The sequence below is a fragment of the Callithrix jacchus genome, chromosome 8 (genome assembly GCF_049354715.1).
Source record: "Callithrix jacchus isolate 240 chromosome 8, calJac240_pri, whole genome shotgun sequence".
NCBI classification, from domain to species: Eukaryota; Metazoa; Chordata; class Mammalia; order Primates; family Cebidae; genus Callithrix; species Callithrix jacchus.
In genome coordinates, this window is record NC_133509.1 from 126,513,565 (window position 1) to 126,529,106 (window position 15,542).

At 38.8% G+C, this 15,542-nt stretch overlaps 1 protein-coding gene across 3 annotated transcripts in view; it reads right to left on the reverse strand.

The window, feature by feature from the left end:
- CATSPERB (catsper channel auxiliary subunit beta) overlaps window positions 1-15,542 on the reverse strand; it is a 189,403-nt gene that overhangs the window by 92,972 nt on the left and 80,889 nt on the right. For all 3 annotated transcript variants that reach the window (XM_003734064.6, XM_035261289.3, XM_078335627.1), the window contains 3 exons: window positions 11,033-11,079; window positions 10,041-10,190; window positions 7,318-7,476 (listed from right to left, as the gene is read on the reverse strand). In XM_003734064.6, the coding sequence (XP_003734112.4) occupies window positions 7,318-7,476; window positions 10,041-10,190; window positions 11,033-11,079 (356 nt within the window). The remainder of the gene's footprint in view (window positions 1-7,317; window positions 7,477-10,040; window positions 10,191-11,032; window positions 11,080-15,542) is intronic.

Genomic DNA, 15,542 nt, shown 5'->3' on the forward strand with positions numbered 1-15,542 from the left:
AAGTTCCCCTTCATTCCTAGGTTACTGAGAGAGTTTTTGTCAGGAATAAACAATGGGTTTTGTCAAATGCTTTTTCTGCACCATTTATATAATTATGTCATTTTTCTCCTTTAGCTTATTGATGTGGAAGATTAATTGATTCTCAAATGTTGAACCAGCTTTGCATACCTGAGACAAATCCCATTTAATTATGGCATATAACTTTTTATACATTGTTGGTTTTGATTTACTAGTATTTTGTTGAGCATGTTTTGCACCTGCATCTGTGTTTGTGAGATATACTGGTTTATAGTTTTACTTTTTGTAATGCCTTTGTTTGGTTTTGGAGTTAAGGTTGATGTTAGCTTCAAGGAGTGAGTTAAGAAGCATTCCCTTTGCATCTATATTCTGAAAGAGATTATAGATAACTGTTCTGTTTTCTTTTATTTTCTAGAATTCACAAGTGAATCCATCTGGGCCTAGTGCATTCTGTTTTAGAAGGTTGTGTCTAGTGCCTTCTGTTTTAGAAGGTTTTATTTATTGTTCTGATTTATTTAATAGAAATACACCTATTCAGATTATCTATTTCTTCTTGTGTGAATTTTGGCAGATTGTGTCTTTTGAGAAATTTGATAATGTAGGTTATCAAATTTGTGAGCACCGAGTTCATAGTATTCCTTTATTATTATTTTAATGTCCATGGGATATTTCCTCTTTTATTTATGATATAAGTTATTTTTATTGTCTTTTCTGTTTTTTCCTATTTAGCCTGGCTAGAGGCTTATTGATTTTATTAATACTTTCAAAGAACTGTTTTTCAGTTTTGCTGATTTTCTTTGTTGATTTCCCATTTCATTAATTTCTGCTCTAGTTTTTGTCATTTATTTTTTCTTCTTCCCTTGGATTTAGCTTTCTGTAATTTCCTAAAGAGGAAGCTTAGGTGATTGATTTTAGATATTTTTTCTTTCTTAATATATGCATTCAATTCTATAAATTTCCCTATAAACAATGTTTTCATTGTATCCCACAAATATTGACATTTTTAAAAATTAATTTTGTGAGCACATAGTAGGTGTATATATTTATGGGGTTCATGAGATACTTTGGTGCAGGCTGTTGAGATTTACTTGGGTTGTCTGGCAAAATATTTGGAAAATATTAAGGCAAATTATAAATTATAGTCTTAAACCTTTTGGAAGACCAAAAGGTTTTATTGGGGCAGGCCAAAGGAAGCAGGTCCATTATGCTAGGGGAAAGATAGGGATGATAAGAGGCTTTCCCAGTTTAAGTCTGTACCCCACATCCCTTTTTCTCCACTCTGCTTACTCATGTAAACTTTGTGCTGGATGGTCCTCTCAGGGGGAGGTCAAAAAGGAATTACCCATTAATGGTGTTTACTCTGGGTCCCTGGAACCTAAAGCTTTTATCATTTGCAAAACCACTCTTTTAACCATGTTAACTATCCACAAGCATGTTGACTTAGAACCTCTGTTATAAAATATTTACTGAAAAAAATGTGTGATGTATAGGGGGTCTTGGTCAATTGGCTGCAGTTGCTCTCGGAAGGCAGCCAACGACCATCCCTATCCTACTTGAATCGCTGAACCAGGTGTGAGAGCGCAAAATATTAATGGCAACAATATTTTGATATACATAGCTATTCATCTGTGTGGGCTTAAGTATATGTGAAATGAATGACAACAATGATAAAAGGGAGGGGAGGGAGTAATCAGGATTATTTTGTTATTACAAGGTACTCACTATCCATGAAGCGTTATGGTATTACTTGATAGTGGACATGGATTAATCATAAATATATGTTGCAAAACTAATACAACCTCTAAAAATGTTGTAAGTAAAATGAATATGCTAATAAAGGAGAGAAATGAAGTTATATAAAATGCTTAGTTAAAACCACAGAAGGCAAAAAAGAATCGAAGACAAAAAACAAAGAAAGAGAACAAATAGAACATGATAACCAATATGGTAGATACTAATCTCACTATATCAATAATGATTTTCTGCATCAGTGGTCTAAAGACACAGAGATTGTTAGAGTGGATTAAAAACCAGTCCCAACTATATGCTGTCTACAAGAGACCCAATTAACATATAAAGACACATACAGATCAGTAAATGGATGGAGAAAGATATACCAAGTTAACACTGATGGGAAAAAATCAGGAATTGTTTTATTAATTTTAGACAGAGCATACTTCAGACCAAGGAAAGTTATTGGGGTAAAGGGACATTACATAATGATAAAAAGGCCAATCTCCAATAAGACATAACAGTCTTTAAGTGTATGTGCTTAGTTAACACTAGAGTGTCAAAATGCATCCAGCACAAACTGACAGCCCTGCAAGGAGAAATACATGAATTCACTATTTAGCATCCCTATGAGAACATTACTTAGATTTTGTTTTACAGACCTATTGGCCTCGAAAATACACAACATGATTCTCATTATATTTATGTTCTCATTTAACTGGGCCATTTTGGGAGCTTGTTTAGAGGTACTAGCAGGGGAGTGCAGCTACTCATATACCCTTGACTGAAGACTGGTCCACTTCTATAGGGGTTGATAGTCCTCTTCAATCGAGTGCCCAGTTTTGGGAGGGATGCACATGGAGCGGTGAGGGAGGAAGGGGACACTTGCCTGGCCAGCCAGATTAGCCAAATCAACCCTGACGATCAATGGGGTAACATGTCACAGCCAGATTGCCCTCACATCCAACTGGGCCATTTTATAAGCTCTATTAGATTTACATCAGTTTGAGCTATTGTTCATCTGTTTCCACAAGCACTGTTCTAATTACTTAGCTTTTCTAAATTTTTGTTCTACTGTTAGGTCTGCTTCTTTTAGCTTCATTTTAGAGGACACCATATACGCCCTTTATCTTTAATTCTATTTATTTTCCACAATCAAAACACACATAAATGAACTTTGTGTGTGTGTGAAATGGGGTCTCACTCCAGGTTGGAGTGCAATGGCACAATCTTGGCTCACTGCAACTTCTACCTCCCAGGCTCAAGGGATCCTCCCACCTCAGCCTCCTGAGTAGCTGGGACCACAGGCACGTGCCACCACACCTGGATAATTTTTCGTATTTTTTGGTGGAGACAGGGTTTTACCATGTTACTCAGGTAGATCTCAAACTCTTGAGCTCACTCACCTTGGCCCCCCAAAGTGCTGGGATTACAGGCGTTAGCCACTGCACTCAGCCTGAATTTTTAAGGTGTATAAAATACTGGCAAAATTTCTGAGCTACACACTTTTTAACCATTAAGTTCAAGTACAATAACTCCTTAAATCACTGTTAGTTTCCAATCCATGGGCCCTAGGAATTCTAGAACAAAAGATAATGAAGCAACAACTTTTTCAAAAAATGACAGAAAATGTGTAAATAAAGTGATAGGATTCTACACTGTTGGAGAAATACAGAGAAAAAAAAAAACACAAGAGGGAGACTGGGGGAAATGCATGCCCAAAAACTCTATTTAGATGATCACCTGTCATATATGTGGAGAAATCTGGACACCATAGAATGAAAACTGTGTTCCACTTATAAAGAGAACAAACATTGAAGAGCCAGAGAAGAAATTAGAGGTTTTAAACTGATACTGGCTGGGTGCAGTGGCTCATGCCTGTAATCCCAGCACTTTGGGAGGCTGAGGCAGGTGGATCACTTGAGGTCAGGAGTTTGAGACCAGCCTGGCCTACCTGGTGAAACTCCATCTCTACTAAAAATACAAAACTTAGCTGGGCGTGGTAGCAGGTACCTGTAATCCCAGCTTCTTGCGAGGCTGAGGCAGGAGAATTACTTGAACTCAGGAGATGGAGGTTGCAGTGGGCCAAAATGGTACTGGTGTACTCCAGCCTGGGTGACAGAATGAGACTCTGTATCAAAACAAAACAACAATAAAAAAAAAACTGATGTTTTGGTCCCTACCAAGGTCTCATCTTGAATTATAATCCTCGTAATCCCCAGGTGCTGAGGAAGGAACAAAATGGAGGTGATTGGATCATGGGAGCGGATCCCTCATGCTGTTCTCGTGACAGTGAGTGAGTTCTCATGAGATCTAATGGTTTTATAAGAGGCTGTTTCCCCTTCACTCTTCCACTCTTCTCTCTCCTGTTGCCCTATGAATAGGTGCCTTCTGCCATGATTATAAGTTTTCCGAGGCATTGCCAGCCATGCAGAGTCAAACCTATTGCCTTTATAAATTACCCAGTCTTGGGCAGCTCTTTGTAGCAGTGTGAGAACAGACTAATACATAAACATTTAGTGTGAAAACTAAAATATGAAGAGAGTTTTAAGAAGACTTAGAAACAGGGTATCATCTTTAAAAATCTCTAAATTTGCACATAATATAGATATTTGAGAAACTGAATTAGTTCCTTCTTTGGAATTCATTGCAACGTTTTCTTTCTTTTTTTATTTAGAAAGGGAGGAAGGGAGGAAGGGAGGAAGCCAGGAAGGGAGGAAGGGAGGGAAGGAGGAAGGAAGGGAGGGAGGGAGGGAGGGAGAGAAGAGAAGGAAGGAAATCAGGCAATGAGAGAGACATTGCCGACCTGGATCTAGAGGTCTACAAGTTGATTTCTTTTCTTCTTTTTTTGAGAGAAGGAAAGAAAAAAAAGGGGGTGAAGGAGAGGAAGAAAGAGGAAGAAGAAGAGGAAGAGAGAACGGAAATGTTGCTTTATTCTAAAAAAAAATGGGTATTAATAATGGCCAATCAATATTTCATTTAAACCTATGAGTAGGTGTGATGTGGTATTGACAAGAATGTATATTTTGTGTATTTGAAGTGGAGAGCTCTATAAACATTTATTAAGTTTACTTGTTCTGGATCTGAGTTCGAGTCCTTGATATCTTTATTAATTTTCTGTCTCATTGAGTCTAAGTCTCTATGTATCTGGGTGTTAGGATCGTTAGCTCTTGTTGTTGCACTGATCCTTTTACCACTATATCTTTGTTGCTTTAAAATCTATTTTATCAGATACAAGAATTGCAACTCCTGCTTTTTATTTATTTGTTTATTTTTGCTCTCCATTTGGCTGGTAAATCTTTCTCCATCCCTTTGTTTTGAGTCTTTGTGTATCCTTGCATGTGAAGTGGGTCTGGATGTAGCATACCGTTGGGTTTTGGCTGTATCTTTTGATTGGGGGATTTAGTCAATTTAAATTTAGGATTACTGCCATTTGATGTTAACTGGCTGTTTTATCCATTCGTTGATGTAAATTCTTCTTTATGTGGATGCTCTTTACTTTTTGGTATATTTTTAGAAAGGCTAATACTGGTTGTTTCTTTCTGTGTGTAATGCTTCTTTCAGAAGCTCTTGTAAAGCAGGCCTGGTGATAATAAAATCTCTGAGTACTTGCTTGTTCATAAAAGATTTTATTTTTCCTTCAGTTGTGAAGCTTAGTTTGGCTGGATATGAAATTCTGGGCTGAAAGTTCTGTTCTTTAAGGATGTTGAATATAGGCCCCCACTCTCTTCTTGCTTGTAGAGTTTCTGCTGAGAGATCTGCTGTAAATCTGACAGGCTTCCCTTTATGGGTAACCTGACCTTTCTCTCTGGCTGCCCTTAGTATTTTCTCCTTCATTTCAACCCTGGTGAATCTAATGATTATGTGCCTTGGGGTTGCTCTTCTTGAGAAATATCTTTGTGGTGTTCTCTGTATTACCTGGGGTTGAATATTGTCCTGCTTTGCTAGTTGAGGAAAATTTTCCTGAATAATATTCTGAAGAATATTTTCCAGCTTGGATTCATTCTCTCTGTCGCATCCAGGTACACCTATCAAACGTAAATTTGGTCTTTTCACATAGTCCCACATTTCTTGGAGACTTTGCTCATTCCTTTTTATCCTTTTTTCTCTAATCTTGTCTTCTCGTTTTATTTCATTAAGTTGGACTTCGACCTCTGATATCCTTTCTTCTGCTTGAACAATTTGAGTGTTTAAACCTGTGCATGCTTCTTGGAGTTCCTGTATTGTATTCTTCAGTTCCATTAATTCACTTATATTCCTCTCTAAGTTGTCTATTCTCGTTAGGATTTTGTCAAACCTTTTTTCAAAGTTCTTAATTTCTTTACATTGGGCTACAACATGTTCTTTTAACTCACAGAAGTTTCTTATTATCCATCTTCTGAAGCCTGATTCTGTTAATGGGATGCACTCATTCTCCATCAAGCCTTGTTCCCTTGTTGGTGAGGAACTGTGATCCTCTTTAGAGGAAGAGGCATTCTGATTTTGAGTATTCTCAGCCTTTTTATGCTGGTTTCTTCCCATCATTGTAAATTTATCCACCTGTCGTCTTTGTAATTACCAACTTTCAAATTAGGTCTCTGAGTGAACATCCAAGTTGTTAATTCCCAGGGCCAAAATATGAGCAAACCACTGCGTTGGCCAAAACAGTGGCGTTAAGGCTGATGGTGCTTTTCTGCCCAGGAATCTCCAGTCTGGCTTCCTTCTTGAGTCCGTAATAGGTGACTCTGCCTTCCCAGAGCTCCAAACCTCGGTCAGAAGGGGAACCAATCCCATTTACTCTGCACCAAGAGCTGCCACGCCGAGGTGCCAGCACAACAGCTGCGCCGGCCACAAGAGTCGCGCTGGATACCCGTGCAGCTCATCCACTGGGAATCTTCTGCTCCGTGAGCGACCAAAATTTGTCTGAAAGTGTGGCATCCTCTCCTTCTCTGAGCTTTCACTGGGAGCTGCAATCCCGAGATGTTAGTGATCGGCCATCTTGGATCGTTCTCCTGCAACGCTTTCTTAGTTCCAAAGTTTGCTTAATGTTTCCTATCTGTGGCCCTTAGTTTTAAACTGTCCAATGCTCCATAGATGGTATAACTACCCCTTTACCAAGCTTTCAGGTTACTGATACAAAACTGACTGAAGGAGCAGCCAGAGGGTGGAAAATGCTACCAGAGGAACTTAAAGAACAACACAGCCAGAAAGTCAAGCTCAGACAAAGTCAAACAGAAAAAGGCAAACATTAAATGCTGGAAACACCAGTTAGAAATACAGTTTTAATAGGTTAGTTGCAAAATCTAAGTCATTCAGAGCTGGAAATACTTGTATAGTGATTGGCAACATTCAATGTAACTCTGATGTACTCATGGCTCATTTTCGTCAGCCAATGAACTGCCTGAAAGGTAAAAACTGATAATAGACATCAAGCTTACTATACAATAAATAGTCAATAAATATTGTCTTCCCTCCCACTGCCACCTCTAGGTCATCAGAGAAGCTCCGTTCTTAATGTACAGCCATGCAGCATAGAGTAGGTGGATTATTTGAACCTAACCCAGACTGTGAAGTTTCCTGTGTACGCACCTGATTGCCGTAAGCATACAAAAAGTGGCTTCGGGGATGAAACACCATTCCAACGGGGGAAGAGAATGATGAAGGAAACCGAAAAATTGGAAATTTTGGTTGTAAACTTGGTTCATCATTTTTCAGGATGCTCACAGAGGCAGTGACAGTTTTTTGGGCCTAGGTAACCAAATGATGAGCAAGTCATAAGAATTCAGCCATTATTATTAGTCTGTGTTACAATTTTTAGAGTTTCCCATTACTTGGATTTTGGTTAAGAGAGAGATACACCCATTAACACAACATAGAACTAAAAGGATTAGCAATAATTGTTATCTCCTGACTCCACCACTCTGGCCCCTGCCACACACCCATCTTATAGTTGTTGAAAATGAAGTTTAGGAGATTAAATAATTTGGGCAAAGTTCTATAATTAACAATGAAGAGAGGTTTATTATAGAATCACTGCTGAACTTGGCAGACAGACTCCAATGCCCATGCTTATAACTATCATGCCAAAAGGGTGGATGCCTAAGCCACACTCCAATTCTATTCAACCATGATTTTAAAGGGGATCAGAATATGATACATCAGGCCAGATGCAGTCTTCAGCTTAAAATTATCTTTATGTAAAAGTGGCTTGTTATCTCAGCATTTTGGGAGGCCTATGCGAGAGGATTGCTTGAGCCTAGGAATTTGAGACCTGCCTGATCAACAAAGTGAGACCTAACTGTATAAAAAAAATTAAAAATTAGCTAGGCATGATGACGTGCACCTCTAGTCCCAGCTACACATCAGGCTGAGGCAGGGGATCACTTTGAGCCAGGAGTTAGTCTGTGGTGAGCTATGATCACACCACTGCACTCCAGCCTGAGTAACAGAGTGAGAGCCTGTCTCGAAAGCAAAAAAAAAAAAAAAAGAGAGATATGACACCTCAAAATATGCCACTTTTGGCTAGACAAGGTGGCTTACACCTGTAATCTTAGCACTTTGGGAGGCTGAAGTGGGTGGATCACTTGAGACCAGGAGTTTGAGACCAGCCTGGGCAACGCGGCAAAACCCTGTCTCTACTAAAAATACAAAAATTAGCCAGTGTGGTAGCACACACTTGTAATCCCAGCTACCTGGGAGGCTGAGGCAGGAGAATTTCTTAAACCTGGGAGACAGAGGTTACAGTGAGCTGAGATCACCCCACTGCACTCCAGCCTGGGTAACATAGTGAGATATTGTCTCAAAATAAAAAAAATGACATTCCTACATAAAGATAATTTTAAGCTGAAGACTGTTGACATTCAACAGATGCAGGGAAGAAACCTTGGAGTTTCTTGTGTCTCACTAAAAGCAGGAACTTCTGGGAAATGAGGCTGACAGAAATTCCTCTTTGTGGCAGATCTAATTCCAAAAGAAAGAATGCAAATAAAACCTGTCCCAAATTCCTTCTCCAGAGGAGTTTTATAGCCCTGAAGGAGAAGGAAAGACCACTCATTCTGCAGATCTATACCTACATTTATAAACATTATCAAAAACACTCATATCTCCTGGCCAGGTGCTGTGGCTTATCCCTGTAATCCTAGCACTTTGGGAGGCCAATGCAGGTGGATCACTTGAGGTCAGGAGTTCAAGACCAGCCTGGCCAACATGACAAAATTCCATCTCTACAAAAAAATAGGAAAATTAGCCAAGTGTGGTAGCAGAATCCTGTAATCCCAGCTACTTGGGAGGCTGCAGCAGGAGAGGTTGAGCCTGGGAGGCAGAGGTTGCAATGAAGCCGAGATCATGCCACTGCACTCCAGCCTGGGCAACAGAGTGAGACTCCATCTCAAAAAAACACCAAAAAAAAAAAAACAAAAAAAAAATTTGTATGTCCTGTTGGCTGTCCTGAAAATCCATTTATCTTTTTTGAAAAAAAGGAATTTGTTTTTCCATAAATGCTTTTCTCCCTCTCCCCTTCACCTATTATGATGGTACCTAACCTCCAAATTGTAACCACTTCACTGAGTTTCTTCCATGAGTGCACACTGCACATGTGAATAAACTATTTTCTCCTATTAGTCTGTCTTTATTTGTTTGTTTTGGTTTAATTTGCAAGGGTCCAGGCATTGAACATAAAAAGGTGGAGGAAAAAATTTTTTCCTTCCCTACAATCTTGATGATAGGGGCTAAACCTATGGTTTTGTTTATTTGTTTTTTCAGACTGGGTCTTGTTCTGTCACCTCGCCTGGAGTGCTAGAGTGCAGTAGTGCCTCACTGTAGTCTTGAAGTCCTGACCTCAACCCTTCTGCCTCAGCCTTTGAGTTGCTGGAATTACAGGCATGAGCCATCACCACTGGCAGTTTATGTGTTTTTTAATGGCTCTAAGAAGAATTCTAATTCACAGGTAGGGTTAAGGACCTTTCGAAGAAAAAATATAGATCTGTGGCAATTAATTCCATTTTTTTGTTTAATTAACCATTTTATGGAACCTTAAATTTATACAGAAAAATTCCAGCTTATATTCTTTAGACAATCAGCAAGGGAGAATCACGATGCACATAGCATCATGTTTTCCATTTTCATCAAAATGAGTGACATCAGGCAAGAAACCTCTTAAGTGTCAAACTATATTATTGATCTTAAATAATTTTTCTGTAGCCAATTTTATGAGGTTCTATTGCCAAAGATGACAAGAACTTGAAAATAACTTTTGCCAAGGTAAATTTTTATTGTCATGTCAAGATAAATTCCATCTGGGATATAAGGCTTACCCGGTTATACAAGAGGTAAACTCCAGTATGGTGCTCTTGATCAACAAGAAATGTTATCACACTTGGAGGACTTTTTATTCCGTTAAAAATGTGCAGTAAGCAGGGTAACCATTCAATAAATGGTTCTTTACTATAAAAACAAGAGCTTGACTATAAAAAAGAAGGGAAAAATTAATGATGTTTTTGAAATAAAGTTCTAATTAGTTCTCTTAGTGCAACTAGTCCAATTGTTCATAGAACTAATATTTATAGTTTTTTGAACAAACATAGAAATTAACCCTCCCTCCCTGGTCTTAAAACCCACTGTCTTTAAACTCCCTGGTCTTAAAACCTACACTTGTCTCACCTGAATTCTTTCTTTAGGCAATCGACCCTTAGGCAAGGAACGCAACCCTCAGACGAGGAGCTGAAACTCATCAGGTCACCACATCCAAACAATGAGAAGTCAGACTCCTCATCCATCACGATGGCTTCTGTATCCATCTCTAATTCCTGTTTTCCTACCTTCCTTTCTGTGTAAGCCCCCAAAGTGTACTCAGTCAGAGAGACAGGTTTGAGATTTTTATCTCCCATTCTCCTTGGCTGTAGCACCTAATTAAAGCCTTTTTTTCAGGCAATACTTGCTGACTCAGTGATTGGCAGTCTATGCAGCAGCAGGACCTATACTGAACTCCTGGTGTTTTAGTGACAATAGGAAAATAAATAAACAACCATTGTGTTGTCCTGACTGATCACAATTGTTTTTTTGTTTTTTGTTTTAAATCCTTAATGTCTGTGCCTCTCTTATGAGTAATATGAGCCCAGAAAACATTGCAATGCATCTCTGTTTTTTTTTAGAATCATTGCATAGGTCCTAATTAACAACATCACTGGGAGCAAAGAGTGATTGTGAAGCTTTTCAGTCTATAGAATTGCCATTTTTTAGATTAATCACAATCCATGAAATCATGCACAACAAAATTTCTTAACTTATAAAATATTCAATATCATACCTCACTTAGGGTTCTGTTTCTCTCAAAGGTGACTGCAACAAAATCAGCTATAAAATATAAGGGTACAGAAATTATGAGTGCTTCTGTATTTCTAAAACTGGAAGGGTTAGTCTTAGTAGCAGTCTTCATGGAAGTTATTTTTGCAAACTTTATTATTATTCTTATTTTCATTTATCTACTTGCAAAAATAACTTCTATGCAGTTATTATGGTAAATGAAAATGAGAACAATAAAAGTTATGTGTCATCAAGTAATGTATACTCAAATCTAATTTTCTTATCTGTATTGCAAGTGTACCTATGGTCTCAGATTTAAGTTCAATTTTTTTTTTTGTTTTAGGCCATTAACTTATATAAAGCAAACTTATCTTTATATTTTGTTCTAGTTTTATTTTATGTCATTGTATTAAATCTAGATGTAACTGAGTAGCTTAGATTAAAAATGCATTTTGAAACTTTATTTTTTTCCTTTCTTGATTTTTGCCTTGAAAATACAGTTTGGAACTTTGTTTCCCTCCCTTCCCACCAGACACACCCTTGCACTGCTAGCTTATCTAATTATGTGCTTGCTTAGAAGTTCCTGGGGCTAATTTTGAAACAAATCAGACATGGAAACCCAGTTATAAAATTTCAGAGATTACCTCAAGGAGGTTAGTCTCCAACCTGGCCATTGTGGAGATGACACCAGCCTACGCTCCAGGTAAACCATGATTCAAGATAGCCACCGGGACAAGACACACAGACTTTGCACCCAGCATCACCCCTGCATGCCTCCCACCCCAGCTTCCCCCTTCTAAACTCCTCTCCCTAGCCTAAAGTTTGGAATGGTCTTTCAAAGGCATGGGCCTGGCCATTCTCCTGACTGCTGGCTTTGGAATAAAAGTCACTTTCCATTTACTGCATCTCATCCTTGTTCATTTGGCTTTATAGGTGGCAAGCAGTTGAGCCTGCATTCTTTTTTTTAATTGCATTTTAGGTTTTGGGGTACATGTGGAGAACATGCAAGATAGTTGCATAGATACACCTGTGGCAGTGTGATTTGCTACCTTCCTCCCCTAAGCTCGCATTCTTTACAAATTTGGTAGTCCCTATAGGGAGCCTGCATTTTGAGTGGTCTAGTCTGTCAACCTTGTCTGCAAGAAGTGGGGCAATTGACTGCAGCAGTGTGCCAGGGCTTACCTATTCATGCTACTGGATGGGTCAAGAGTTGCTCATGAATACTAGCTGCTTCTGGCTAGCTAACCCTGCAGCTGGGGCTCTGGAGATCTTCCCAGCAGCTGCTGAGATATTTTGTCTCAGGGAATCTCCCTTCTCTCCCTGTCATGGCGTTAGCTGCCTACTATACTTTGCTGGTGCAGGGAAAGTGACATGTGAAGAAGTTGACAGGCTTCAGAACTGGATAAGTCAACTGGAATGCACCCAGGTCTCCTCTGTCTCTTCTGTGATAACACTTGAGCTCTGCTCCATTTGGACATAGATGCTTATGACGTTGTCTGGGCAGTTACACCATCTTTATCTGTGGCATCACTTGAGCTTTGTTCTGTTTTAACCTAGATGCTCATGGGGCCATCCGAAGTTGAGGCAAGGTTTCAGGACTTTTATCTAGTCCCCTTGATGGGGAATTAGCTTGGGAGTGCACCATCTGAATCTGTAACTGTGTATGTATGTGATCTACATTGGGCCCTTATCTACTTGCTACTTTCTTACCTTCTTTCTCTACCCTTTAAGGCAGCCTGTACAAGCCCCCCACTCAATCCAGGGATCCAACCCTGAAGTAGAACAACTTCTGTCATCCTGGCTCTTGGCTGGATTGCTCTTTCTAGGATTCTAAAGTACTTCTCACAGCTGTGCCAGATCTCATGGGGAAAAGAAGCATGTGAATTCTTCTGTGGGTTATCTAAACACGCCTGTCATCCTGCTTATGGTTTTCAATGCTATTTGTATGAACAGAAGGTCGGAAATACCTGGGATGAATGTTTAAACCGTCCCAACTCCAGTTCTTTTGCCCTTTTGCCCTTTCTATCTGCTTGTTTTGCCATTTCATTTGTTGCCCTCCCGTTAGTGTTTACCGGGATTGCAGCAGGACCTGGACTTAGATTAAGGTTGATGTGCTAAAAAAGGTTATACTGGTCATTGCCGGTCATCGGCCTGTTGGGGACATCAATTCTTTGACATCTTGGGCTCTCCTGTGTGGAAAAACTTACACAAGCATATCTATTGGGACTGTGAATGGTACCATCAACATTGGTTGCATAAAGTAAGGAGAATTCACCCAACTCCTGGCAATCTAGTTGCAGGGAATTATTGATACAGAGACAAAAGCAAGGCATCAATATAAGCTGCTCCCTTGCTCACTAGAGGCCCCTGATTTTGTCATCCTCTTAGGGACTCTAGATGGTTACATATTATGGTCCATTTCTGTGCATTTTAAACTGATGGGAAAGTTATAACAAAAAAAAATTCAGAGCTCAAATGGTTAATTTGCAACTATAAAGTTAATCAGAGTTCTAAAGCTCTCTTTTTTTCTTCCTGCTTTGAATCTGCTTTTACTAAGCAGTGGTGCCAAGATAAGACTCATTATTTATGGTCTAACTGAAATGTAAACATTGGAAACTCATTTGGAATGGAAGAAAAAAAGGATAAAAGAGACTTTTTAAAACTGAACTGCCGCATGAAATTTAAAGTTGTTTTTTTCTAATTCTGTAAGGAATGTCAGTGATATGGAACTAAAAAGGAGTCTGTAATGCCAAGACAATCCTAAGCAAAAAGAACAAAGCTGGAGGCATAATGCTACCTGACTTCAAACTATGCTACAAGTTTACAGTAACCAAAACAGCATGGTACTGGTACCAAAACAGACATATAGACCAATGGAACAAAACAGAGACCTCAGAAATAACACCAGACATCTACGACCACCTCGTCTTCAACAAACCTGAGAAAAGCAATGGGGAAAGAATTCCCTATTTAACAAATGGTGCTGGGAAAATTGGCTAGCCATATGCAGAAAACTGAAACTGGACCCCTTCTTTATACCTTATAGAAAAATTAACTCAAGATGGATTAAAGACTTAAATATAAAAGCCAAACTATAAAAACCCTAGAAGAAAATCTAGGCAATACCATTCAGGACATAGGTGTGGGCAAAGACTTAATGACGAAACCACCAAAAGCAATTCTAACAAAAGCCAAAATTGACAAATGAGATCTAATTAAATTAAAAAGCTTCTACACAGCAAAAGAAACTATCCTTAGAGTGAACAGGCAACTTATAGAATGGGGAAAAATTTTTGCAATCTACCCATCTGACAAAGGTTTAATACCCAGAATCTACAAGGAACATAAACATATTTATAAGAAAAAAAATAAATGACTCCATCAAAAAGTGGGCAAGGATATGAACAGACAGTTTTCAAAATAAGATATTATGCCACCAAGAAACACATGAAAAAAAAGCTCATCATCGTTAATCATTAGAGAAATGCAATCAAAAGCACCATCTTATGCCAGTCAGAATGGTGATTATTAAAAAGTAAAGAAACAATAGATGTTGGTGAGGCTGAGGAGAAAAAGGAATACTTTTACACTGTTGATGGGAATGTATATTAGTTCAACCATTGTGGAAACAGTGTGGCAATTTTTCAAGGATCTAGAACAAGAAATGCCATTTGACCCAGCAATCTCATTACTGAGTATACACCCAAAGGAGTATAAATTGTTTATTATAAAGACACATCCACATGGATGTTTATTACATCACTAGTTACAATAGCAAAGACATTCAACCAACTCAAATGCCCATCGATGGTAGATGGGATAAAGAAAATGTGGTACATATATACCACAGAGTACTATGCAGCCATAAGAAGGAATGAGATCATGTCCTTTGCAGGGACATGGATGACGTGGAAGCCAGCATCCTCAGGAAACTAACACAGGAACAGCAAACCAAATACCACATGTTCTAACACATAAGTGGGAGTTGAACAATGAGAACACACGAACACAGGGAGGGGAACAACACAAACCAGGGCCAGTTGGGAGGTGGGGGGCAAGGGGAGAGAGAGCATTAGATAATACGTGTAGGGTTTAAAGCCTAGATGACAGGTTGATAGATTCAGCAAACCACCATGGCACATGTATACCTGTGTAACAAGCCTACACATTCTGCACTTGTATCCTGGAACTTAAAGTAAAATAAAAATAAATATTAAAAACAAAAAAACCTGAACTGCCATAGAGACTGCTTTACCCAAATTTTGGTCCACTGCTATTCTTGGATTACCTACTAAGGCAAACAAAGTTCAGCCATGTGAACAGATTGCAATTTTGTCACAAAAATAATTCGGATCCAGCTATCTTTTATAAAATGATGAGTCTGTATTGCTACCTTGTGGCTAGAATTCTAAGGTAAAAGCTATTGGATATTTGTGTACACATATACGTGCTTAGATATGTTTATGTGATGTTGGTATATTATGTGTCATATCTGGCACACTACCAAACTGGCT